General features: G+C 43.2%; 1 protein-coding gene across 1 annotated transcript; it reads left to right on the plus strand.

The window, feature by feature from the left end:
- The first annotated feature begins 20,012 nt into the window (after positions 1-20,012).
- Positions 20,013-24,844, plus strand: LOC124701378. Its single transcript, XM_047233431.1, has 3 exons — positions 20,013-21,224; positions 22,563-24,235; positions 24,322-24,844. Exons 2-3 carry the CDS (start codon positions 22,637-22,639, stop codon positions 24,478-24,480), a joined length of 1,758 nt encoding a protein of 585 aa, XP_047089387.1. The 5' UTR covers positions 20,013-21,224; positions 22,563-22,636; the 3' UTR covers positions 24,481-24,844.
- The last annotated feature ends 49 nt before the right edge of the window (positions 24,845-24,893 follow it).

The raw sequence follows: 24,893 nt of genomic DNA on the forward strand, positions 1-24,893 counted from the left end.
ACGTCTCAAACGTATAATTTCTTATGTTCCATGCTTGTTTTATGACAATAACTACATGTTTTATACACACTTTATGTCATTATTATGCATTTTCCGGAACTAACCTATTGACAAGATGCCGAAGTGCCAGTTCCTGTTTTCTGCTGTTTTTGGTTTCAGAAATCCTAGTAAGGAAATATTCTCGGAATCGGACGAAATCAACGCCCAGCATCTTAGAATTCCACGAAGCTTCCAGAACACCCGAGAGCCACCAGAGGAGATCCACAGGGGGCCCACACATGGGGATGGCGCGGCCAGGCTAGGGCCCGCGCCCCCTATTGTGTGGCGGCTCCGTACCCCCTCCGACTCCGCCTCTTCGCCTATTTAAAGGTCCCTGACCTAAATCTTCGATACGGAAAAGCCACGGTACGATAAACCTTCCAGAGCCGCCGCCATCGCGAAGCCAAGATCTGGGTGACAGGAGTCTCTGTTCCGGCACGCCGCCGGGACGGGGAAGTGCCCCCGGAAGGCTCCTCCATCGACACCACCGCCATCTTCATCAACGCTGTCTGTCTCCCATGAGGAGGGAGTAGTTCTCCCTCGAGGCTAAGGGCTGTACCGGTAGCTATGTGGTTAATCTCTCTCCTATGTACTTCAATACAATGATCTCATGAGCTGCCTTACATGATTGAGATTCATATGAGCTTTGTATCACTATTAGTCTATGTGCTACTCTTGTGATGTTATTAAAATAGTCTATTCCTCCTTCACGGTGTAATGGTGACAGTGTGTGCATCGTGTAGTACTTGGCGTAGGTTATGATCATAATCTCTTGTAGGTTATGGAGTTAATTATTACTATGATAGTATTGATGTGATTTATTCCCCCTTCATAGTGTAAAGGTGACAGTGTGTATGCTATGTTAGTACTCGGTTTAAATTGCAAAGATCTATTATGCTCTAAGGTTACTTAAATATGAATGCCGAATGTTGTGGAGCTTGTTAACTCCGGCATTGAGGGAGCTCTTGTAGCCCTACACAACGAATGGTGTTCATTATCAAACAAGAGTATATGTAGCACAAAGGAAGAGAACTTATTTATTTATGTGATCAATGTTGAGAGTTTCCACTAGTGAAAGTATGATCCCTAGGCCTTGTTTCCAAATACTGCAATCATCGCTTGTTTACTGTTTTTACCGCATCTTTACTTCCTGCAATATTACTACCATCAATCGCACGCCAGCAAGCACTTTTCCGGCGCCGTTACTACTGCTCATATTCATTCATACTACTTGTATTTCACTATCTCTTCGCCGAACTAGTGCACCTATACATCCGACAAGTGTATTGGGTGTGTTGGGGACACAAGAGACTTCTTGTATCGTGATTGCGGGGTTGCTTGAGAGGGATATCTTTGACCTCTTCCTCCCTGAGTTCGATAAACCTTGGGTGATCCACTTAAGGGAAACTTGCTGCTGTTCTACAAACCTCTGCTCTTGGAGGCCCAACACTGTCTACAAGAATAGAAGCACCCGTAGACATCAGCTGCTCAAAGAAATTATGCTACAACTGAAAAAGAATTATTAGCTGTAGTCTTTGCTTGTGATAAGTTCAGATCCTATATTGTTGATTCGAAAGTTACAATTCATACTGATCATGCTGCAATTAGATATCTTATGGCAAAGAAAGATGCTAAGCCAAGGCTTATTAGATGGGTACTTCTTTTGCAAGAATTTGATTTACATATTATAGATAGGAAAGGTGCCGATAATCCTATTGCTGATAATTTGTCTAGATTGGAAAATATAGCTTATGATCTTGTTCCTGTTAATGATAGTTTTCCAAATGAACAATTGGCTGTAATAAAGGTGAGCTCGCGAGATAGTCCTTGGTACGCTGATTATGCTAACTTTATTGTTTCCAAGTACTTGCCTCCAACCTTTTCAGCTCAGCAAAGGAGGAAATTCTTTTATGACTTGAGGCATTTTTTTTGGGATGACCCACACTTATATAAAGAAGGAATGGATGGTATTCTGCGAAGATGTGTTCCCGAATATGAACAACAAGAGATATTGAGTAAGTGCCATGGTAGTGTTTATGGAGGACATCACGCCGGAGATAGGACCGCGCAAAAGGTTCTACAATCAGGTTTTTATTGGCCAACTCTCTTCAAAGATGCAAGGAAGTTTATTTTATCTTGTGATGAATGTCAAAGGGTTGGTAATATCTCCGGACGCAATGAAATGCCTATGAATTATACTCTTGTTATTGAACCATTCGATTGTTGGGGATTTGACTTCATGGGTCCTTTCCCTTCTTCGAAGGTAACACTCATATACTTGTCGCTGTTGATTATGTTACTAAATGGGTGGAAGCCATACCTACAAAAAGTGCCGATGGTGAGACCTCTTTAAGAATGCTTTTAGATATTATTTTTCCTAGATTTGGAGTTCCTAGATATATTATGACTGATGGAGGTTCTCATTTTATTCATGGAGGTTTTAGAAAAACTCTTGCTAAATATGGTATTAATCATAGGATTGCTTCCGCTTATCATCCTCAAACTAGTGGGCAAGTAGAATTATCAAATAGAGAAATTAAATCTATCTTGCAAAAGACTGTTAACAAATCTAGAAAGAACTGGGCTATTAAATTGAAGGAAGCATTATGGGCTTATAGAACCGCTTATAAAAATCCCATGGGTATGTCACCGTATAAAATGGTTTATGGGAAAGCTTGTCATTTACCTTTAGAACTAGAGCACAAAGCTTACTGGGCCGTAAGAGAACTAAATAAAGATCCTAAACTTGCCGGTAAGAAAAGATTGCTACAATTGAGTTCTCTAGATGAATGGAGAAGTGAAGCTTATGAAAATGCTAAACTCTTTAAAGAGAAAGTTAAGAAATGGCATGATAGAAGAATTATCAAAAGAGAATTTAATGTTGGAGATAAAGTCCTATTGTATCGGTCTCGTCTCAGATTTTTTGCAGGGAAATTACTCTCAAAATGGGAAGGACCATATGTCATTGATGAGGTATATCGATCAGGAGCAATTAAGATTAGCTCTCTGCAAGGTAATGCCACACAAGTGGTGAATGGGCAAAGACTCAAGCATTATATCTCTGGTGATTCTTATAATAAAGATGTTGATGTTATTCAAGTGGTAACTCCGGAAGCCTTCATCAAGGGCCAAGTTGACAGTCCTGCAGAGTTCGACTTTTAATAGGTAACAGTTCTGGTAAGAAAAAGTCCGCGTTTAACTTTCCGAACAATGTTTTTGCAACTTTTGGAAAATATGAAAAATTACGAGATCGAAACGGAGTGGAGGAGACGCACGAGGGCGTGCCCCCACAGGCCGGCGTGGGCCCCAGCCTGGTCGCGCCGCCCTGTGAGGAGGGCCCCTCGTTGCTCCTCTCCGACTCTGGTTCGACCTGGTACTTTCCTTCTATCGCGAATTTTTTTGCTATATAATCTCCCGGACCCCTGGAGGTCCGTATATCGTTTTCTCGACGTGTTTTGTTTCGAGCTGTTTTCTGCAAGGATTTGTCTTTGATCTAGAAGCATCATGGTCTCCAACAACAAGGACAAGGAGCCTTTGGAGGAAGATATTCAGGATCCTGATTCGAAGGAAGGAGTCGAGAGCAAGGATGAAGAAGAAGTTGAGGAAGCTTCGCGAGTATACCCGCGTGCCACCGTCGCAAGCATAGGAGTGGTGACGAATCCGTCCAATAGCAAGAAGAGCGCACGGATAAGCACCGGAGGAGGAGTTCCACGTCACTACCTAGCTCCAAGGACATCTCCTCCAGGCACCTACAAACCCTTCCACATCCTAATTCATAATAGTCAAACTGAAAGGGTTCCCAAGGCAGTATTGCCTAGCAACTGGGATATAGATCGTTCTAACACTGCAGGAAAGATGAAGCCTGAAGCTGAAGAGTGGGGAAACAACTCTAAGAGTTGGGACTCGCCGTCGGATATACTTCTTAACCGCGTCGAGCACAATTCGGAGATGATCCGCAACCTCATGTACAAGATTGATGAGCTAAAGGAGCTTGTTGAGAAGCTTATCAAGGATTCACCACCACCACCGAAGGAGTAATTCGTCATCGGTATTGGCATCCCCTTGGTTTGTTCCAAGCTTGGGGGAGTGCCGCGGTATCACATCATCACTATCTTTTACCTTTTTACTATCAAGTAGTGTCATATCATGAGTAGGGAAGTTATCATATAAGATGTGTTGCGGTATGGGAGTATCTCTCTTTAGTTGGTTATCTATGTATCCCTTGGTGTGAGTTATCGTTATGGAATATTAATGAGAATTTTTATCATTTACATATTGCACATCTTATTTTAGTTTGCAATCTCTATTATATGATTAATCTTGTTGTTAGTATTGGTATCACTTTGGGAGCATTGATTAAATCTATTTGGTTTTGGCAAACTTAGCATTGGTCAATAGCAACAACACTTTGAGTTTAAGTAGAAAAGAGGAAATACATGTAGATATGTTATTATCTTTCTTGTTAGTTCCTAGCTTAGTATTCTGAAGTTAAATTTGTTTGTGCTTACAAGGAAGATGCATGATTGTTTCTATCACATGTATATTTGTTTGTTTCCCTCAACTCGTATGCTTGCTAATTAACCTTGCTAGCCAAAGACCTGCACCGAGAGGGAATACTTCTCGTGCATCCAAACCCTTTAAACCAAACCTATGCCATTTGTGTCCACCATAACTACCTATTATGTGGTATTTCCCTGCCATTCCAAGTAAATACTTCATGTGCTACCTTCAAACAATCCAAAAATTATTACCTTTTATTTGTGTCAATGTTTTATAGCTCATGAGGAAGTATGTGGTGTTTTATCTTTCAGTCTTGTTAGGCAGCTTCCATTAATGGACTAGTGGCTTCATCCACTTATCCTATAATTTTGCAAAAAGAGCTGGCAACGGGGTTCCCAGCCCCAATTAATCAACTTTCATTAATAATTCTCTTCACATGTTTTGCTATGATTCATCAGTAAGCAACTTAATTTTGCAATAGACACTCCTCCATGGTATGTGAAATGTTGGAAGGCACCCGAGGATTCGGTTAGCCATGGCTTGAGAAAGCAAAGGTTGGGGGAGTGTCATCCTTAAATAAACTAAAGTACATGTGTAAACAAAAGAGAAGGGGGATGATCTACCTTGCTGGTAGAGATAACGTCCTTCATGGGAGCCGCTCTTAGGAGGTCTGTTTGGCAAGGGGGTTAGAGTGCCCACTACCATTCGTTGACAACAACAAACACCTCTCAAAACTTTACTTTTATGCTCTTTATATGATTTCAAAATTTGAAAAGCTCTAGCACATGATTTAATCCCTGCTTCCCTCTGCGAAGGGCCTATCTTTTACTTTATGTTGAGTCAGTAAACCTATTTCCCTCCATCTCGAGCAAGCATTTGAGTTGTTGTGATCAAACTATCTATATTGTGATCTACTTAATCATGCCTTTTACTCTTCCTTGTTTAAGTACAAGTTTTATCTGAATGAATATAGCTTTGAAAGTTATCAATGATTATGAGGAGATTATTATGATTGAGTATGCAAGTTGATTATAAGCTTTAATATGAGAGCGCTGCTCAATAGACGAGTATAATCTGTTAACTGTTCTCTGACCAAGAACAAAGTTTGCCATCACCAATTATGATTTCCTATGCACCTTTATTTGTGATTACCTTCTACTTGTTTCAAGATGAATTATATGAGGAAGTTGTTCACTGGAATGTCTTGTGTGAATGAATATGATGCTTCTTGTCCGTATTTTATTTATCGACTCTTCACTCCATAAACATGTGGTCATGTTTACCGAGTTCAGTTTCGCTTGGGGACAAGCGAAGTCTAAGCTTGGGGGAGTTGATACGTCCATTTTGCATCACTATTTTATATCATAATTTGCTGTTATTCATTGATATATTTCGTATTTGGAGATGATACTTATGTTATTTCATCTATTTTGCATGTTTCATGATTATTGGAGGATCGCGCACCGGAGTCAGGATTCTGCTGGAAAAAGCGCCGTCGAATGCAATATTTCGGAAGATCAACAATTCACGGAAATTATATGAAAAATCCTATTTTTCCAAAAGACGAAGGGAGCCAGAAGGGGGAGCCGAGGAGGGCCGCCATGGGCCCACCTCATAGGCCGGCGCGGGCCAAGGCCTGGCTGCGCCGCCTTGTGAGGAGGGGGCCCACAGCCCCCTCTGGCCTCCTCTCCTTCGCGTACATCTTCGTCCCGAAAACCTAAGCTCCAGGGGATAGTCGCGAATTGTCACAGCCGCCTCTGCGGGGCGGAAAACACCAGAGAGAAAAGAGCTCTCCGGCGGGCAGGAATCCGCCGGGGAAATTCCCTCCCGGAGGGGGAAATCGATGCCATCGTCATCGTCATCGAGCTGGACATCATCTCCATCATCATCACCATCATCATCATCATCATCATCATCACCGCCATCTCCACCGCTGCACCTCGTCACCGCTGTAACAATTAGGGTTTGATCTTGATTGTTTGATAGGGGAAACTCTCCCGGTGTTGATTTCTACTTGTTATTGATGCTATTAAGTGAAACCATTGAACCAAGGTTTATGTTCAGATTGTTATTCACCATCATATCACCTCTGATCATGTTCCATATGATGTCTCGTGAGTAGTTCATTTAGTTCTTGAGGACATGGGTGAAGTCTAAATGTTAGTAGTGAATTATGTTGGTTAATATTCAATGTTATGATATTTAAGTTGTGGTGTTATTCTTCTAGTGGTGTCATGTGAACGTCGACTACATGATACTTCACCATTTATGGGCCTAGGGGGATACATCTTGTATTCGGTTGCTAATCGCGGGGTTGCCGGAGTGACAGCAACCTGAACCCCCGTTAGTATATCGATGTAGGAGGGATAGCAGGATCTCAGAGTTTAAGGTTGTGGTTAGATTTATCTTAATTACTTTCTTGTATTTGCGGATGCTTGCAAGGGGTATAATCACAAGTATGTATTAGTCCTAGGAAGGGCGGTGCATTAGCATAGGTTCACCCACACAACACTTATCAAAACAATGAAGATTAATCAGCTATATGAAGCGAAAGCACTAGACTAAATTCCCGTGTGTCCTCAATAACGTTTGGTCATTATAAGTAAACAAACCGGCTTGTCCTTTGTGCTAAAAAGGATTGGGTCACTCGCTGCAATTATTTCTCTCGCATTTTACTTACTCGTACTTTATTTATCTGCTATATCAAAACCCCCTGAATACTTGTCTGTGAGCATTTACAGTGAATCCTTCATCGAAACTGCTTGTCAACACCTTCTGCTCCTCGTTGGGTTCGACACTCTTATTTATCGAAAGTACTACGATACACCCCCTATACTTGTGGGTCATCAAGAGGAAAATATGGTTGTAGAAATTTTCATGTTACTAAAACACCTCTCTTTATGTTGAAAATTTTGAAGTTGCACTTGCTTTGTCTTTCTATAATAGTGGCTTCATGCTTCAATAACTTGTTTATTTACAAGATTCCTTTTCATAGGAAGTGGGTTAGGCTTAAAATTTGTTTCATACTTTCTTTTGATGCTCTCTTTTGCTTCAACTCCTATTTCTTGCGAGTGCATCATTGAAATTACTGAGCCCATCTTAATGGCTATAAAGAAAGCACTTCTTGGGAGATAACCCATGTGTTTATTTTACTACAGTACTTTTGTTTTATATTTGAGTCTTGGAAGTTGTTACTACTGTAGCAACCTCTCCTTATCTTATTTTATTGCATTGTTGTGTCAAGTAAAGTCTTTGATAGCAAGGTTCATACTAGATTTGGATTACTGCGCAGAAACAGATTTCTTGCTATCACGAATTTGGGCAGGGTTCTCTGTAGGTAACTCAGAAAAATCTGCCAATTTACGTGCGTGATCCTCAGATATGTACGCAACTTTCATTCAATTTGAGAATTTTCATCTGAGCAAGTCCAGTGCCTCTTAAAAAATCATCTTTACGGATCGTTCGTTTTGACAGATTCTGCCTTTTATTTCGCATTGCCTCTTTTGTCTGTGTTGGATGGATTTCTTTGTTCCATTGACTTCCAAGTAGCTTTGGGCAATGTCCGAAGTGTTAAGAATGATTGTGTCACCTCCGAACATGTGAAATTTTGATTATGCACTAACCCTCTAATGAGTTTGTTTTGAGTTTGGTGTGGAGGAAGTTTTCAAGGGTCAAGAGAGGAGGATGATATACTATGATCAAGAAGAGTGAAAAGTCTAAGCTTGGGGATGCACCCGTGGTTCATCCCTGCATATTTCAAGAAGACCCAAGCGTCTAAGCTTGGGGATGCCTGGGCATCCCCTTCTTCATCGACAACTTATCAGGTTCCTTCTCTTGAAACTATATTTTTATTCGGTCACATCTTATGTGCTTTACTTGGAGCGTCTGTGTGTTTTTACTTTTGCTATTTTCATTCTCTGAATAAATTCATGCTTGTGTGGGAGAGAGACATGCTCCGCTGTTGCGTATGAACACATGTGTTCTTAGCTTTACTCTTAATGTTCATGGCGAAGGTTGAAACTGCTTCGTTCATTGTTATATGGTTGGAAACAGAAAACGCTACATGTGGTAATTGGTATAATGTCTTGAATAATTTGATACTTGGCAATTGTTGTGCTCATATAGATCATGTTTAAGCTCTTGCATCATGTACTTTGCACCTATTAATGATGAACTACATAGAGCTTGTTAAAATTTGGTTTGCATGATTGGTCTCTAGAGTCTAGATATTTTCTGGTTAAGGTGTTTGAACAACAAGGAGACGATGTAAAGTCTTATAATGCTTACAATATGTTCATATGTGAGTCTTGCTGCACCGTTTATACTTGAGTTTGCTTCAAACAACCTTGCTAGCCTAGCCTTGTATTGAGAGGAATTCTTCTCGTGCATCCAAATCCTTGAGCCAAAAACTATGCCATTTGTGTCCACCATATCTACCTACCACATGGTATTTCTCTGCCATTCCAAAGAAAATTACTTGAGTGCTACCTTTAAAATTCTATCCTTTGTCTTTGCAATATATAGCTCATGGGAAAATAGCCTTAAAAACTATTGTGGTGAAGAATAAGTACTTATGTATCTTATTTCTTAATAACTTGCTTGTGGAGCGGTAACCATGCTTCTGGGGACGCCATCAACTTTTACACCTTTGTTGAATATCATGTGAGTTGTTATGCATGTTCATCTTGTCTGAAGTAAGGGCGATTTTCATGATCAAATGGTTTGAGTATGCATATTGTTAGAGAAGAACATTGGGCCACTAACTAAAGCCATGAATCATGGTGGAAGTTTCAGTTTGGACAATTAATCCTCAATCTCTTATGAGAATTTTATCTGTTGTTAAATGCTTATGCATTAAAGAGGAGTCCATTATCTGTTGTCTATGTTGTCCCGGTATGGATGTCTAAGTTGAGAATAATCAAAAGCGAGAAATCCAATGCGAACTTTCTCCTTAGACCTCTGTACAGGCGGCATATAGGTACCCCATTGTGACACTTGGTTGAAACATATGTTATGCAATGATAATCCGTGTTAATCCAAGCTAATTAGGACAAGGTGCGGGCACTATTAGTATCCTATGCATGAGGCTTGCAACTTATAGGATATCTTATACATAACGCATATGCTTTATTACTACCGTTGACAAAATTGCTTCTATGTTTTCAAAATAAAAGCTCTAGCACAAAAATAGTAATCCATGCTTCCCTCTACGAAGGGCCTATCTTCTACTTTATTGTTGAGTCAGTTTACCTACTTCCTTCCATCTTAGAAGCAAACACTTGTGTCAACTGTGTGCATTGATTCTTACATGTTTACCTATTGCACTTGTTATATTACTTTATGTTGACAACTATCCATGAGATATACATGTTACAAGTTGAAAGCAACTGCTGAAACTTAATCATCCTTTGTGTTGCTTCAATGCCTTCTACTTTGAATCTATTGCTTTATGAGTTAAATCTTATGCAAGACTTATTGATGCTTGTCTTGAAAGTACTATTCATGAAAAGTCTTTGCTATATGATTCAGTTGTTTAATCATTGTCTTCATCATTGCTTTGAATCGCTGCATTCATCTCATATGCTTTACAATAGTATGATCAAGATTATGTAAGTAGCATGTCACTACAGAAATTATTCTTTTTATCGTTTACCTACTCGAGGACGAGTAGGAACTAAGCTTGGGGATGCTTGATACGTCTCCAACGTATCTATAATTTCTTATGTTTCATGCTAGTTTTATGACATTACCTACATGTTTTGTTCACACTTTATATCGTTTTGATGCGTCTTCCGGAACTAACCTATTAACGAGATGCCGAAGTGCCAGTTCCTGTTTTCTGCAGTTTTTGGTTTCAGAAATCCTAGTAAGGAAATATTCTCGGAATTGGACGAAATCAACGCCCAGCATCTTAGAATTCAACGAAGCTTCCAGAACACCCGAGAGCCACCAGAGGAGAGCCATAGGGGGCCCACACATGGGGCTGGCGCGGCCAGGCTAGGGCCCGCGCCACCCTATTGTGTGGTGGCTCCGTACCCCCTCCGACTCCGCCTCTCCGCCTATATAAAGGTCCCTGACCTAAATCTTCGAGACGAAAAAGCCACGGTACGAGAAACCTTCCAGAGCCGCCGCCATCGCGAAGCCAAGATCTGGGGGACAGGAGTCTCTGTTCCGGCACGCTGCCGGGATGGGGAAGTGCCCCCGGAAGGCTTCTCCATCGACACCACCGCCATCTTCATCACCGCTGCTGTCTCCCATGAGGAGGGAGTAGTTCTCCATCGAGGCTAAGGGCTGTACCGGTAGCTATGTGGTTCATCTCTCTCTCCTATGTACTTCAATACAATGATCTCATGAGCTGCCTTACATGATTGAGATCCATATGATGAGCTTGTAATCTAGATGTCGTTATGTGATACGTCCCAAACGTATCTATAATTTCTTATGTTCCATGCTACTTTTATGATGATACTCACATGTTTTATACACATTATATGTCATATTTATGCATTTTCCGGCACTAACCTATTGACGAGATGCCGAAGAGCCGCTTGATGTTTTCTGCTGTTTTTGGTTTCGAAATCCTAGTAAGGAAATATTCTCGGAATTGGACGAAATCAACGCCCGGGGGCCTATTTTTACACGAAGCTTCCGGAAGACCGGAGGACTTACGAAGTGGGGCCACGAGGCGCCGCCACAACAGGGCGGCGCGGCCCGAGTGCCGGCCGCGCGGCCCCGGCGTGTGGGGCCCTCGTGTGGCCCCCGACCTACCCTTCCGCCTACATATAGTCTTCGTCGCGAAACCCCCGGCACCGAGAGCCACGATACGGAAAACCTTCCGGAGACGCCGCCGCCGCCAATCCCATCTCGGGGGATTCATGAGATCGCCTCCGGCACCCTCGCCGGAGAGGGGAATCATCTCCCGGAGGTCTCTTCATCGCCATGATCGCCTCCGGATCGATGTGTGAGTAGTTCACCCCTGGACTATGGGTCCATAGCAGTAGCTAGATGGTCGTCTTCTCCCCATTGTGCTATCATGTTAGATCTTGTGAGCTGCCTATCATGATCAAGATCATCTATTTGTAATCCTACATGTTGTGTTTGTTGGGATCCGATGAATATTGAATACTATGTCAAGTTGATTATCAATCTATCATATATGTTATTTATGTTCTTGCATGCTCTCCGTTGCTAGTAGAGGCTCGGCCAAGTTGATACTTGTGACTCCAAGAGGGAGTATTTATGCTCGATAGTGGGTTCATGCCTCCATTAAATGCGGGACGATGATGAGAAAGTTCTAAGGTTGTGGATGTGCTTGTTGCCACTAGGGATAAAACATCGATGCTTTGTCTAAGGATATTTGTGTTGATTACATTACGCACCATACTTAATGCAATTGTCCGTTGTTTACAACTTAATACCGGAGGGGTTCGGATGATAACCTCGAAGGTGGACTTTTTAGGCATAGATGCATGTCTGGATAGCGGTCTATGTACTTTGTCATAATGCCCCGATTAAATCTCATAGTACTCATCATGATATATGTATGTGCATTGTTATGCCTTCTTTATTTGTCAATTGTCCAATCTGTAATTTGTTCACCCAACATCTGCTATCTTATGGGAGAGACACCACTAGTGAACTGTGGACCCCGGTCCTATTCTTTACATCCGAAATACAATCTATCGCAATTGTTCTTTACTTGTTCTTCGCAAACAAACATCATCATCCACACTATACATCTAATCCTTTGTTTACAGCAAGCCGGTGAGATTGACAACCTCGCTGTTACGTTGGGGCAAAGTTCCGTGATTGTGTTGTGCAGGTTCCACGTTGGCGCCGGAATCCCCGGTGTTGCGCCGCACTACACTCCTCCGCCATCAACCTTCAACGTGCTTCTTGACTCCTACTGGTTCGATTAAACCTTGGTTTCTTACTGAGGGAAACTTGCTACCGTGCGCATCACACCTTCCTCTTGAGGTTCCCAACGGACGTGTCAACTACACGCATCAAGCAAATTTCTGGCGCCGTTGCCGGGGAGATCAAGACACGCTGCAAGGGGAGTCTCCCACATCCAATCTCTTTACTTTGTTTTTGTCTTGCTTTACTTTACTTTATTTACTGCTTTGTTTGTTCTCTATATCAAAAGTACAAAAAAATTAGTTGCTAGATTTACTTTATTTACTGTCTTGTTTGCGTTCTCGATATTAAAAACACAAAAAAATTAGCTACTTGCTTTACTTTATTTTATTTAGTTTGCTTTACTTGTCTTTATTACTGTTAAAATGAATACTCCTGAGAACACTAAGTTGTGTGACTTCACTAGTTAGGCTTAATGGAAAACAACACAAATATTAGAGATCTTTATAGTATTTATCTTGAGTTAGGACATGAGGTGTTTGAAGAGAAAATTAAAAAACCTATGGAACTTTATATGCATGCTAATGGCAATGTTATTAGTATGAATGCTTTGAACACCATTGTTGCTAATGCTATGGAAAATTTTAAGCTTGGGGAGGTCGGTTTTGATGAAAATGATCTTTTTAATCCCCCAAGCATGGAGGAGAAAGTTAATTATGATTACAATATGCCTCCTATATATGATGATTATGGTGATGAGAATAATAATGAAGGCTATCTTATTGAATTTGCTCCCACTACAATTAATAGTAATGATTATGCTTATGTGGAGAGTAATAATTTTATGCATGTAACTCATGATAAGAATGTTTCATGTGATAGTTATATTGTTGAGTTTGTTCATGATGCTACTGAAAGTTATTATGAGAGAGGGAAACATGGTTATATGCATCTTAATAATATTAAGTTTCCCCTCTTTATGTTGAGAATTTTGAAGTTACTCGTGTTTTATCTTCCTATCCTTGTCACTTTGTTCTTCATGAATTTATTTGTGTACAAGATTCCTATGCATAGGAAGTGGGTTAGGCTTAAATGTGTTTTGAATTTGCTTCTTGATGCTCTCTTTTACTTCAACTCTTATTTCTTACGCGAGCATCATTAAAATTACTGAGCCCATCTTAATGGCTATAAAGAAAGCACTTCTTGGGAGATAACCCATGTATGTTTTTATTACTGTTTTGTTGAGTTTTGGAAGTTGTTACTACTGTAGCAACCTCTCCTTATCTTTATTTTATTGTATTGTTGTGCCAAGTAAAGTCTTTGATAGTAAAGTCAATACTAGATTTGGATTACTGCACAGAAACAGATTTCTTGCTATCACGAATTTGGGTATGGTTCTCTGTAGGTAACTCAGAAAAATCTGCCAATTTACGTGCGTGATCCTCAGATATGTACGCAACTTTCATTCAATTTGAGCATTTTCATCTGAGCAAGTCTGGTACCTCTAAAAAATTCGTATTTACGGACTGTTCTGTTTTGACAGATTCTGCCTTTTATTTCGCATTGCCTGTTTTGCTATGTTTGATGGATTTCTTTGTTCCATTAACTTTCAGTAGCTTTGTGCAATGTCCAGAAGTGTTAAGAATGATTATGTCACCTCTGAATATATGAATTATGCACTGACCCTCTAATGAGTTTGTTTTGAGTTTGGTGTGGAGGAAGTTTTCAAGGGTCAAGAGAGGAGGATGATACAATATGATCAAGAAGAGTGAAGAGTTTAAGCTTGGGGATGCCCCCGTGGTTCATCCCTGCATATTTTAAGAAGACCCAAGCGTCTAAGCTTGGGGATGCCCAAGGCATCCCTTCTTCATCGACAACTTATCAGGTTCCTCTAGTGAAACTATATTTTTATTCCGTCACATCTTATGTGCTTTACTTGGAGCATCTGTTTGTTTTTATTTTTGTTTTTGTTTGAATAAATCGGATCCTAGCATTCTTTGTTTGGGAGAGAGACACGCTCCGCTGTTTCGTATGAACACATATGTTCTTAGCTTTATCTTTAATGTTCATTGCGAAATTTGAACTATTTCATTCATTGTTATATGGTTGGAAACGGAAAATGCTGCATGTGGTAAATGGTTTAATGTCTTGAATAATGTGATACTTGGCAATTGTTGTGCTCATATAGATCATGTTTAAGCTCTTGCATCATGTACCTTGTACTCATTAATGAATAACTACATAGAGCTTGTTAAAATTTGGTTTGCATGATTGATCTCTAGAGTCTAGATATTTTCCGGTTGAGGTGTTTGAACAACAAGGAGACAATGTAAAGTCTTATAATAGCTACAATATGTTCATATGTAAGCTTTGCTGCACCTTTTATACTTGAGTTTGCTTCAAACAACCTTGCTAGCCTAGCCTTGTATTGAGAGGGAATTCTTCTCATGCATCCAAATCCTTGAGCCAATAACTATGCCATTTGTGTCCACCATACCTACCTACCACATGGTATTTCTCTGCCATTCCAAAGTAAATTACTTGAGTGCTACCTTTAAAAATTCTATTCTTTACCTTTACAATATATAGCTCATGGGACAAAATAGCTTAAAAACTATCGTGGTGAAGAATATGTACTTATGTGTCTCATTTCTTAGTAAGTTGCTTGTTGAGCGGTAACCATGTTTTCTGGGGACGCCATCAACTCTTTTACCTTTTTTGAATATCATGTGAGTTGCTATGCATGTTCGTCTTGTCTGAAGTAAGGGCGGTTTTCACAATCAAATGGTTTGAGTATGCATACTGTTAGAGAAGAACATTGGGCCGCTAACTAAAGCCATGATTCATGGTGGAAGTTTCAGCGTGGACAGCTAATTCTCAATCTCTTATGAGAATATTAACTGTTGTTGAATGCTTATGCATTAAAGAGGAGTCCATTATCTGTTGTCTATGTTGTCCCGGTATGGATGTCTAAGTTGAGAATAATCAAAAGCGAGAAATCCAATGCGAGCTTTCTCCTTAGACCTTTGTACATGCGGCATAGAGGTACCCCTTTGTGACACTTGGTTGAAACATATGCTATGCAATGATAATCCGTGTTAACCCAAGCTAATTAGGACAAGGTGCGAGCACTATTAGTATACTATGCATGAGGCTTGAAACTTATAAGATGTCTTATACATAACTCATATGCTTTATTACTACCGTTGACAAAATTGTTTCTTGTTTTCAAAATGAAAAGCTCTAGCACAAATATAGTAATCAATGCTTCCCTCTCGTGAAGGGCCTATCTTTTACTTTATTGTTGAGTCGGTTTGCCTATTCTTTCTATCCCGAAGCAAACACTTGTATCAACTGTGTGCATTGATTCTTACATGTTTACTTATTGCACTTGTTATATTGCTTTATGTTGACAATTATCCATGAGATATACATGTTGAAGTTGAAAGCAACCGCTGAAACTTATATCTTCCTTTGTGTTGCTTCAACGCCTTTACTTTGAATCTATTGCTTTATGAGTAACTCTTATGCAAGTCTTATTGATGCTTGTCTTGAAAGTATTATTCATGAAAAGTCTTTGCTATATGATTCATTTGTTTACTCATTATCTTCATCATTGCTTCGAATCGCTGCATTCATCTCATATGCTTTACAATAGTATGATCAAGATTATGATAGCATATCACTTCGAAATTATCTTTGTTATCGTTTACCTACTCGAGGGCGAGTAGGAACTAAGCTTGGGGATGCTTGATACGTCCCAAACGTATCTATAATTTCTTATGTTCCATGCTACTTTTATGATGATACTCACATGTTTTATACACATTATATGTCATATTTATGCATTTTCCGGCACTAACCTATTGACGAGATGCCGAAGAGCCGATTGATGTTTTCTCGCTGTTTTTGGTTTCAGAAATCCTAGTAAGGAAATATTCTCGGAATTGGACGAAATCAACGCCCGGGGGCCTATTTTTACACGAAGCTTCCGGAAGACCGGAGGACTTACGAAGTGGGGCCACGAGGCGCCGCCACAACAGGCGGCGCGGCCCGAGTGCCGGCCGCGCGGCCCCGGCGTGTGGGGCCCTCGTGTGGCCCCCTGACCTACCCTTCCGCCTACATATAGTCTTCGTCGCGAAACCCCCAGTACCGAGAGACACGATACGGAAAAACTTCCAGAGACGCCGCCGCCGCCAATCCCATCTCGGGGGATTCAGGAGATCGCCTCCGGCACCCTGCCGGAGAGGGGAATCATCTCCCGGAGGTCTCTTCATCGCCATGACCGCCTCCGGATCGATGTGTGAGTAGTTCACCCCTGGACTATGGGTCCATAGCAGTAGCTAGATGGTCGTCTTCTCCCCATTGTGCTATCATGTTAGATCTTGTGAGCTGCCTATCATGATCAAGATCATCTATTTGTAATCCTACATGTTGTGTTTGTTGGGATCCGATGAATATTGAATACTATGTCAAGTTGATTATCAATCTATCATATATGTTATTTATGTTCTTGCATGCTCTCCGTTTCTAGTAGAGGCTCCGGCCAAGTTGATACTTGTGACTCCAAGAGGGAGTATTTATGCTCGATAGTGGGTTCATGCCTCCATTAAATCCGGGACGAGTGACGGAAAGTTCTAAGGTTGTGGATGTGCTCGTTGCCACTAGGGATAAAACATCGATGCTTTGTCTAAGGATATTTGTGTTGATTACATTACGCACCATACTTAATGCAATTGTCTCGTTGTTTACAACTTAATACCGGAGGGGTTCGGATGATAACCTCGAAGGTGGACTTTTTAGGCATAGATGCATGCTAGATAGCGGTCTATGTATTTTGTCGTAATGCCCCGATTAAATCTCATAGTACTCATCATGATATATGTATGTGCATTGTTATGCCTTCTTTATTTGTCAATTGTCCAACCGTAATTTGTTCACCCAACATCTCGCTATCTTATGGGAGAGACACCACTAGTGAACTGTGGACCCCGGTCCTATTCTTTACATCCGAAATACAATCTACTGCAATTGTTCTTTACTCGTTCTTCGCAAACAAACATCATCATCCACACTATACATCTAATCCTTTGTTTACGACAAGCTCGGTGAGATTGACAACCTCGCCGTTACGTTGGGGCAAAGTTCCGTGATTGTGTTGTGCAGGTTCCACGTTGGCGCCGGAATCCCCGGTGTTGCGCCGCACTACACTCCTCCGCCATCAACCTTCAACGTGCTTCTTGACTCCTACTGGTTCGATTAAACCTTGGTTTCTTACTGAGGGAAACTTGCTACTGTGCGCATCACACCTTCCTCTTGGGGTTCCCAACGGACGTGTCAACTACACGCATCATTATGCTATTCAAGTGGATTTTACTTATGTGATCTCCGGAGACTCCTTGTCCCACGTGTGTAAAGGTGACAGTGTGTGCACCGTGTGGGTCTCTTAGGCTATATTTCACAGAATACTTATTCACTGAGTTATGATTTAAGTTGGATGTCTCTATGAAATTGTGGTGTGTTAGTACCTCCTATGAATGCTCAAAGTGACAGCGTGGGGTGTTTATTAGTACTTGGGAATACATCTTTAAGGTTTGCCTACATGATGAATTAGAGTTCGTTATCTTGCCAGAGAGTAATTCGGAATAGCATAGTGAAGTGCTTATTTATATTCCATTATGATTGCAATGTTGAGAGTGTCCACTAGTGAAAGTATGATCCCTAGGCCTTGTTTCCAAATACTGCAATCATCGCTTGTTTCTTGTTTTACTCGCATCTTTACTTCCCGCAATATTACTACCATCAATCGCACGCCGACAAGCACTTTTACGGCGCCGTTACTACTGCTCATATTCATTCATACTACTTGTATTTCACTATCTCTTCGCCGAACTAGTGCACCTATACATCCGACAAGTGTATTAGGTGTGTTGGGGACACAAGAGACTTCTTGTATCGTGATTGCGGGGTTGCTTGAGAGGGATATCTTTGACCTCTTCCTCCCTGAGTTCGATAAACCTTGGGTGATCCACTTAAGGGAAACTTGCTGCTGTTCTACAAACCTCTGCTCTTGGAGGCCCAACACTGTCTACAAGAATAGAAGCACCCGTAGACATCACCCCCTCGGTACGTAGAGTACATGGATTTCCAGACTCCCTTCAAGAAGGAATGGTGCCACTCGAAGACAGCACCGCGTTAGGGTTAGACAAGCTCACAAAGATTTCCCCCGTCCCCGTACACAAAAAACCATCACACAAGGGAGCATGGTGTGCAACCACGATCTTGCAGTCGCCATCATCAGTCGCTTAATGGCACTGGCTTGCGGCCTGAACAACGGAGCACGCGACATCGTTAGGGCGACGAAAAATAACCACGCGGGAGGAACCCACTTCCACCACTGAGATACAGTCATTGACCTGACAATGCAGCGGGAGCACACCAGGCCCCGCCGGGCACGGCCGGGCCCATAATAGATTGTCCTGTGAAGCTCTGGTCACCATGATGCAATAGGCAAGACGCAGAGCCGCCGTCCCGAGACCCTGCCTAGTCGCCGCCTCCACCTCTAGGGAGCCCAGCCACTTCAGCTTATTGGTCCACTCGAGCCCATTCTAGCCCGCCAAAGCCCATTTGGGGTTGAGGCGCCTAGACCAGGGACCAGTCGCCACCCACCGCAATTGAAGCTCGCCGTCGCGAGTCGGCATCCCGCCAGAACCACCCGATCGCCCCGGACCAAGGCCGCCCGAGGTGCATCGCCGCTGGGAAGGGGAGGGCCCCGACCCCTCTCCATGACGCGGTGAAAGAAGGGTCGTCCATGCCGCCGCCGGGGTCGCTCGGGCTTCGCCCAGCGACTCCTGCAGGCGGAGACGATGGGGGAGGGTGTGTGGAGGAAGGGGGCGACGACGAGGGAAGGCCATTTTCTGGTCAACATGTTTTTTCTTGCCGAAGAGGTAACTGGCTCACACGAAAAAGGAAAGAAAGGGTGCGGAGAGAGAGAAGTAGGCAAGATATATGGTCATTGGTATTTAGCTGACCTCATCACATGCGAAAAATAGTTGTTGCTTCCGGGTGTAAAATAATTAGCTGTAGCTCCATAAATCCAAATCTAGCTGGTTGTACTGAGGCAACCATAACTTACTGCTTCCTTTAATCGTGCCCCAAATATACTCATTTAAACCGTACAGATTTGGTCAAAAATTATAAACATCCATAATCTAAAATAAAATTTGTAAGCAACATGGACCATTGAATTTTCATAATATTACTATAAACTTGATCAAATTTTACTCTGTTTGTCATTTGGGAAAAAAACCTTGTTCTATGAGGAGGTAGTCGTAAAGAATTAGAAACCAAAAATGGAGGTAAGAATATCACGAGAGAAAGGACTGTGTTTAGTCAACAGGATTTTCCAAGGATCCAGCAAGAAAAAGCGGACCCCACTCTCTGGTTTCGCCTGCTAGCCGTCGCTCGTGACGCCGTCTCCTTGTCCCTGTCCTGTCCACCACTGCATTCCACTGCACCGAGCCGGAGTCCCAGGCGCAACGTTCGGCCACGAGCACCATGGTGGAGCCCCGACCGGAGTGGGGAATAAAACGATAGATAGATAGATCCCCGTGGAAAACCTTGGCAAACTCCATGGAATTTAGAACCCTGTCCTCTAGATAGAGAATCAGCCACCCCAAGCACACGCGCCTCAAGAACCCAACAACCCAGACGAAGAAGAAATCGAGGCCAGAGCGCCAGAAATTTCTCAATTCTTGGGAGCTGCGTGCGATCCCCTCTGCTACGTAATCCTACCACTAGTGTTCAGTCTAGTCTTCACCTCCTCCACAGGTTCACATGTGCTCTGCGCGTTAACGGCAGCAGCCCAACCCAAAATCTCCTTCCCCACCGTGGCTGGCAGTTCATCCTCTACCCCGGGGCCCCGGCCGGCTGCCGTTCCTCCTCTTCCTCCGGCCGTTTCGCCTTTTCTCCGCTGCGAAAAGGCTCCCGATCGAGCTCGCAATCAAGTCTTTCTCCCCAGTTCCGCAGCCTTTCTTCTTCTGCTCGCGGCAAGTCAGTAACTCCTTCCTCTTCTTGGCGCGCCATTAAAACTGGAGGGGAGTTACGCCGCCGCGTTGTTACCCCATTGATTCCTGTTCCGTACTCGGCACAGCCGTTTCCATCCTTTCACCTCCTCCCTCCATCCAGACCCCGCGCGCGGAGCTGGACACCGTCCGTCCGCGTTACAGAGAAGAAGAAGAAGCCATGTGCGCCACCACAGAGTGAGAGCAATTGACAGGGAGATCAGCGCGAGGAGTAAAAGGGAACAGTTCCCTCCTCGACGCCACCCCCTCTGCGCCCCTCCGTTCCGGTAAACAGGTCCCGTCGCCATCTTCCTCTTAATTCCTCCTGGCCTCTCGGAGGCCATCTCTCTGGTTGCCAGTTCAGGAAGACAGGAACGTTTGCTGATGCATAAAAGCTGCTTCCGCTTGTCTCTTCTTCTCTATCGTAGCAACTGGTAGTCTTCTGCCTTGGCTTTGATTCTTTCTCACTCGTTTGGCCCATCCGATAGCTTTGGTGTAGGTCCGAAGTCCTCCTCACCTAATCTTGTTTCTACCCGCGGTTGGTAGCCCGCCTGTTGCTCCAGCTGATCTCCTACATAGAACCTCCAGGCTTTCTTGCGGCCTTCAGAACCTGTTCAGGCCAGTCCATCTCACTGCTCTTTCCAAGCCTCCTTTTGATCTCTCTCTCCGTGTGTGCTCGGAGGGTAGGAGGCAGGGCTTGCTTCAGGGGAGGAGGCTTTGGATGCTGCGTGCGTGCTCAAGCTGAACTGGTGATCCATCTCTGAGGTGAGGAATTCTGAATATCTTCTGATGCATGTTACAGTTCTACTACTTCATGTCAACAAATGATTATCTGCATCTTCAGTGAAAGAAAACTCTGTTTCTCAGCTTTAATCCCACTACGAAAACGTGCCTGTATTTTTCTCATCCTGCTTTTGCGTTCCTGTCATCACAGCTTCTGTTGCTGCTGCTGTAAAGGATGTTGTTTCTCTTTGCTTGCGGAAAACATGGATAGCTTCAGCTTTCTAGTTCCCTTTGTGTTATTGCGCATGCATGGGCTTCATTTCATTCCTTTAACTGCCGTGTCAAAAGGCTCTTTAAGCCGGTGATGAATGCAATTAAGGTCTTTCTTCTTTTTCGGTTGGGCCATAGGAGTGCTGCTTTTGTGTAGGCTGCTGCTGCTTTCGTTTTTATGCCTAACTAACCGCTCCTCTTTTTCCTCCGGTTGACTCCTCATGCTGAGCAAATTGCAGAGGATATAAGAGCTTGTTCTGATCATAAGTTTGTACTACTTGCTTGTACACCTGGTTTCCAAGTACTGCATTTACTTTCCTAATTCCTACAAGCTTATATCCAATGTTTTAGTGGTAGCAGTGTATTCTAAGCAAGGGAGTACACTTAGTAGTACAGTTAGTACCATCATGTTCTATTGGTTCTACGGAGAAGGAAAGACTTCAGAATTTTGAAAGTACTATTTTCGTGGGTAGAGTGTACGCCATGATCTTACAGAGGAAGCATTGATTCTGGTCCTATTGCTGCCGCTGAGACCGTACTTGGGGAATTTATAATCTTGGTCGCTGGTTAAGTTGTTTATATTGGGAGGAGAAGAAAAGAGCATAGCTCATACCTGGATGGTTGGCTCATACTTGCTGATTTCAGAGCCGTTGGTGTGTGTCAGCACTTGTGCACCGCTGTAGGTACAGGTTTCTCTAGTTGCCTTATTTTAGACATAGGATGTTCTGCAAGGCATTTCCATCACAGAGACTTCTCTTCCCTCTCTCTTTCGGAGAAGTCAACTGTAAAATATATTCGTGTTTAGTCCATGATCACCCCGCAAAACGTTTTATATTCTTGGTACAGGCGACGATGTTATTTTAAGATAAATTTGTTTGGTTGCTATTTAGGGAAAGTCATTGCTTCTCTTATCAATACTTTCTTATGATATTCGGAAACTGCTTGTCTGTCGACAGAGATAACATTGCAGGATGTCGGCATGGCCTTCCTTTTTGCGAAAAAAGGAAGATCATGCCACACTTCGTTTGTCAACTGTACTGAATTTTTTCTTGTCAACCGCACTTCGATTTCCTCTGAACTGACCATGCATGCGATGTTTCTGTTGTGCAGGTGATCAAGGTGTGTTTGGCAAAAAAAAGGTGTGTTTTGCAGCATTCACTAGCTCTTCAGTTCTTGGGTGAAAGATGGCACTTGTCTACTTGGAAAGGAGAAACGGATTACACGATGACAGCGTCGCTCCAGAGTTCAGTGGAAGGTCTGAAGACAATCAAAAACACCTGACCGTTGCTGCACCTGAGGTTCAGTCTGCTTTGGATCTGGTAAACTACAGGCAGCCATTGCAAGCAGATGAGAAGAAAAGCAGGAGCTGCCAGTCATGTCACAGTTCACAGTGCTCTTGTGGTGGGGATGCGGCTTGTCCGGAGCTGTGCCCGACGCTTCCGGCTAAGATGATGGTATTGGAGTTTCTAATAAGAAGCCTGAGGCACCCAACAAGAACCCACAATGTGAGTGATCTTGACGACTTGATTAGCGACGGCACTGGCACCGGGGATGTAACTCTTTGTCCTTCAGAGAAGATGATGCTGGACTCTTTACATGCACTGGTGAATGCGAAGACAAGACCTAAGAGCCCGTCCTTCTTCCTTCCTGGAGCTAAAATGAGGAAGACGCGGTCACGATCCCATAACATAACACAGTCAGAGATACTGAAGCTGATATCACCAGAGACATGGGAGATGTCATCCCCCGCAGCATCGCCCTTGAAGAAAAGCACAGCTGAGCTCCGGGTACACGAGAAAATGGTGCCATCTTACTCGGATACAGCACATATGAGCTCAGATCAAACTGCTCTGCCCTCACACTCAAACCCACCATCATCATCTCTTAGTGCAGGTCTCCTGCAGTGCATATGGAAAGATGGACTCCCTCACTTTGAACTCTCACTGGACGATCCTATGGCAGTCTACACTGCAAGCCTTATCAGGTCACCGGGCAATGACAAAGCCGTCGACTACGTTTACTTGTTCCGCTCAGGAGAGCAAGGGAAAAGGGATTGGATGGGGAACTCGAGCAATGTGTCGAAACTTGTCGGCAAGATGAAGGTCTCAAGTTCTCTACTCTTGAGCTTGGACAGTTCAACTTCTGTAGAAACTGAGTTTATCCTGTATGGTTCCCCTGATGACTACCTGAGGCAGATGCATAGCACCTACAGTGCCACAAAAGGCAAGGGGATAGTCAAGAGAGTGGCAGAGATCATGAGATCACCCAATGCTTCCGCTAATCCAAAACATGCCTGGGCAAGGTCTGGCAAATCTCCCCTGCAACAGTTCGACGACTTGCGCGGCGAAATGATCGAAGGCGAACCTGGCAGTGCTGGGGAGTCAGGATTGGTCAGCCTGACCGCCGATGATCTGCCGACCAATCAGGAGATAACGGCGATCGTGGTGAGGGAACAGCGGCGTGGACGCCGGGAAGAACCTGCAGTTGGTGGCTGGGGCCTGAAGTTCCTTGAGAAGGCTGGAATTGCTCATCCAGAGGAGAGTAACGACACCAGCATTCAGAATAAGAATGCAAGGTGCATAAGTGGCATTGTTCCGCGAGGCTACCACGGTGGCGTGGCTTCAAGGAGCGGTGGCCCGTCGGGGCTCGTGGAGAGGTGGAGGTTTGGTGGTCGCTGCGACTGCGGCGGATGGGATTACGGTTGCCCCATCAGAGTGCTGAACAACGACGTTGGCTCTTCTTCATCACCACAGGACAGCAAATCAGTAGAGTTGTCACTAACGGTAAGGACAGTTACTGTATTTTACAGTTCTAACTAGAATTGGCCAATGATTTGTATTTTGATCATCTCTCATTGATCTATGTTCAGGGCGTGAGGAGTAAGGAGCCAACGTTGAGGCTGGTGAACGTCACACAGGGTTTGTACATCATCTACTTCGACCCAAGCCTTGTCTCACCATTGCAGTGCTTCTCGGCTGGGGTAGCTGTAGTCCACAGCCGGGCGCCCCAGCTGTACCCGAAACTGTGAACAATTGACAAGATTTGAAGAAATTATGTACCCTCCGACCCATAAATCTGCGACAAGTAGTATGGGTTGGAGGGAGTAAAAAAAAATAGATAGGTGAGGTGACAAGAAAAATGCCCTGCTCGAGCTGCTAACTTATCATTTTATCTGATGAAATGAGGCCGGACAGAAGGGTGGAGCACTGGAGCTATGGAAGAAGAGTCATGTAAAAAAATGCTTTATAGATTGTTTAATCTAATTGCTGCCTAACGACGATATTCTGGGTCTGAAAAGGCTTATTAGCTGCTGGTAGCGAGAGCTTAGGGCCTGTAGATACTTATGTGTACCTTATGTCCACATCCAAGGCACTTTCTACACCTTCATCGTCTGAAACTGCTGTTTACGTATCTTAAGCATCTAGTGGTAATAGTTTGCTG

The sequence above is a fragment of the Lolium rigidum genome, chromosome 3 (assembly GCF_022539505.1).
Source record: "Lolium rigidum isolate FL_2022 chromosome 3, APGP_CSIRO_Lrig_0.1, whole genome shotgun sequence".
Classification (NCBI taxonomy): domain Eukaryota; kingdom Viridiplantae; phylum Streptophyta; class Magnoliopsida; order Poales; family Poaceae; genus Lolium; species Lolium rigidum.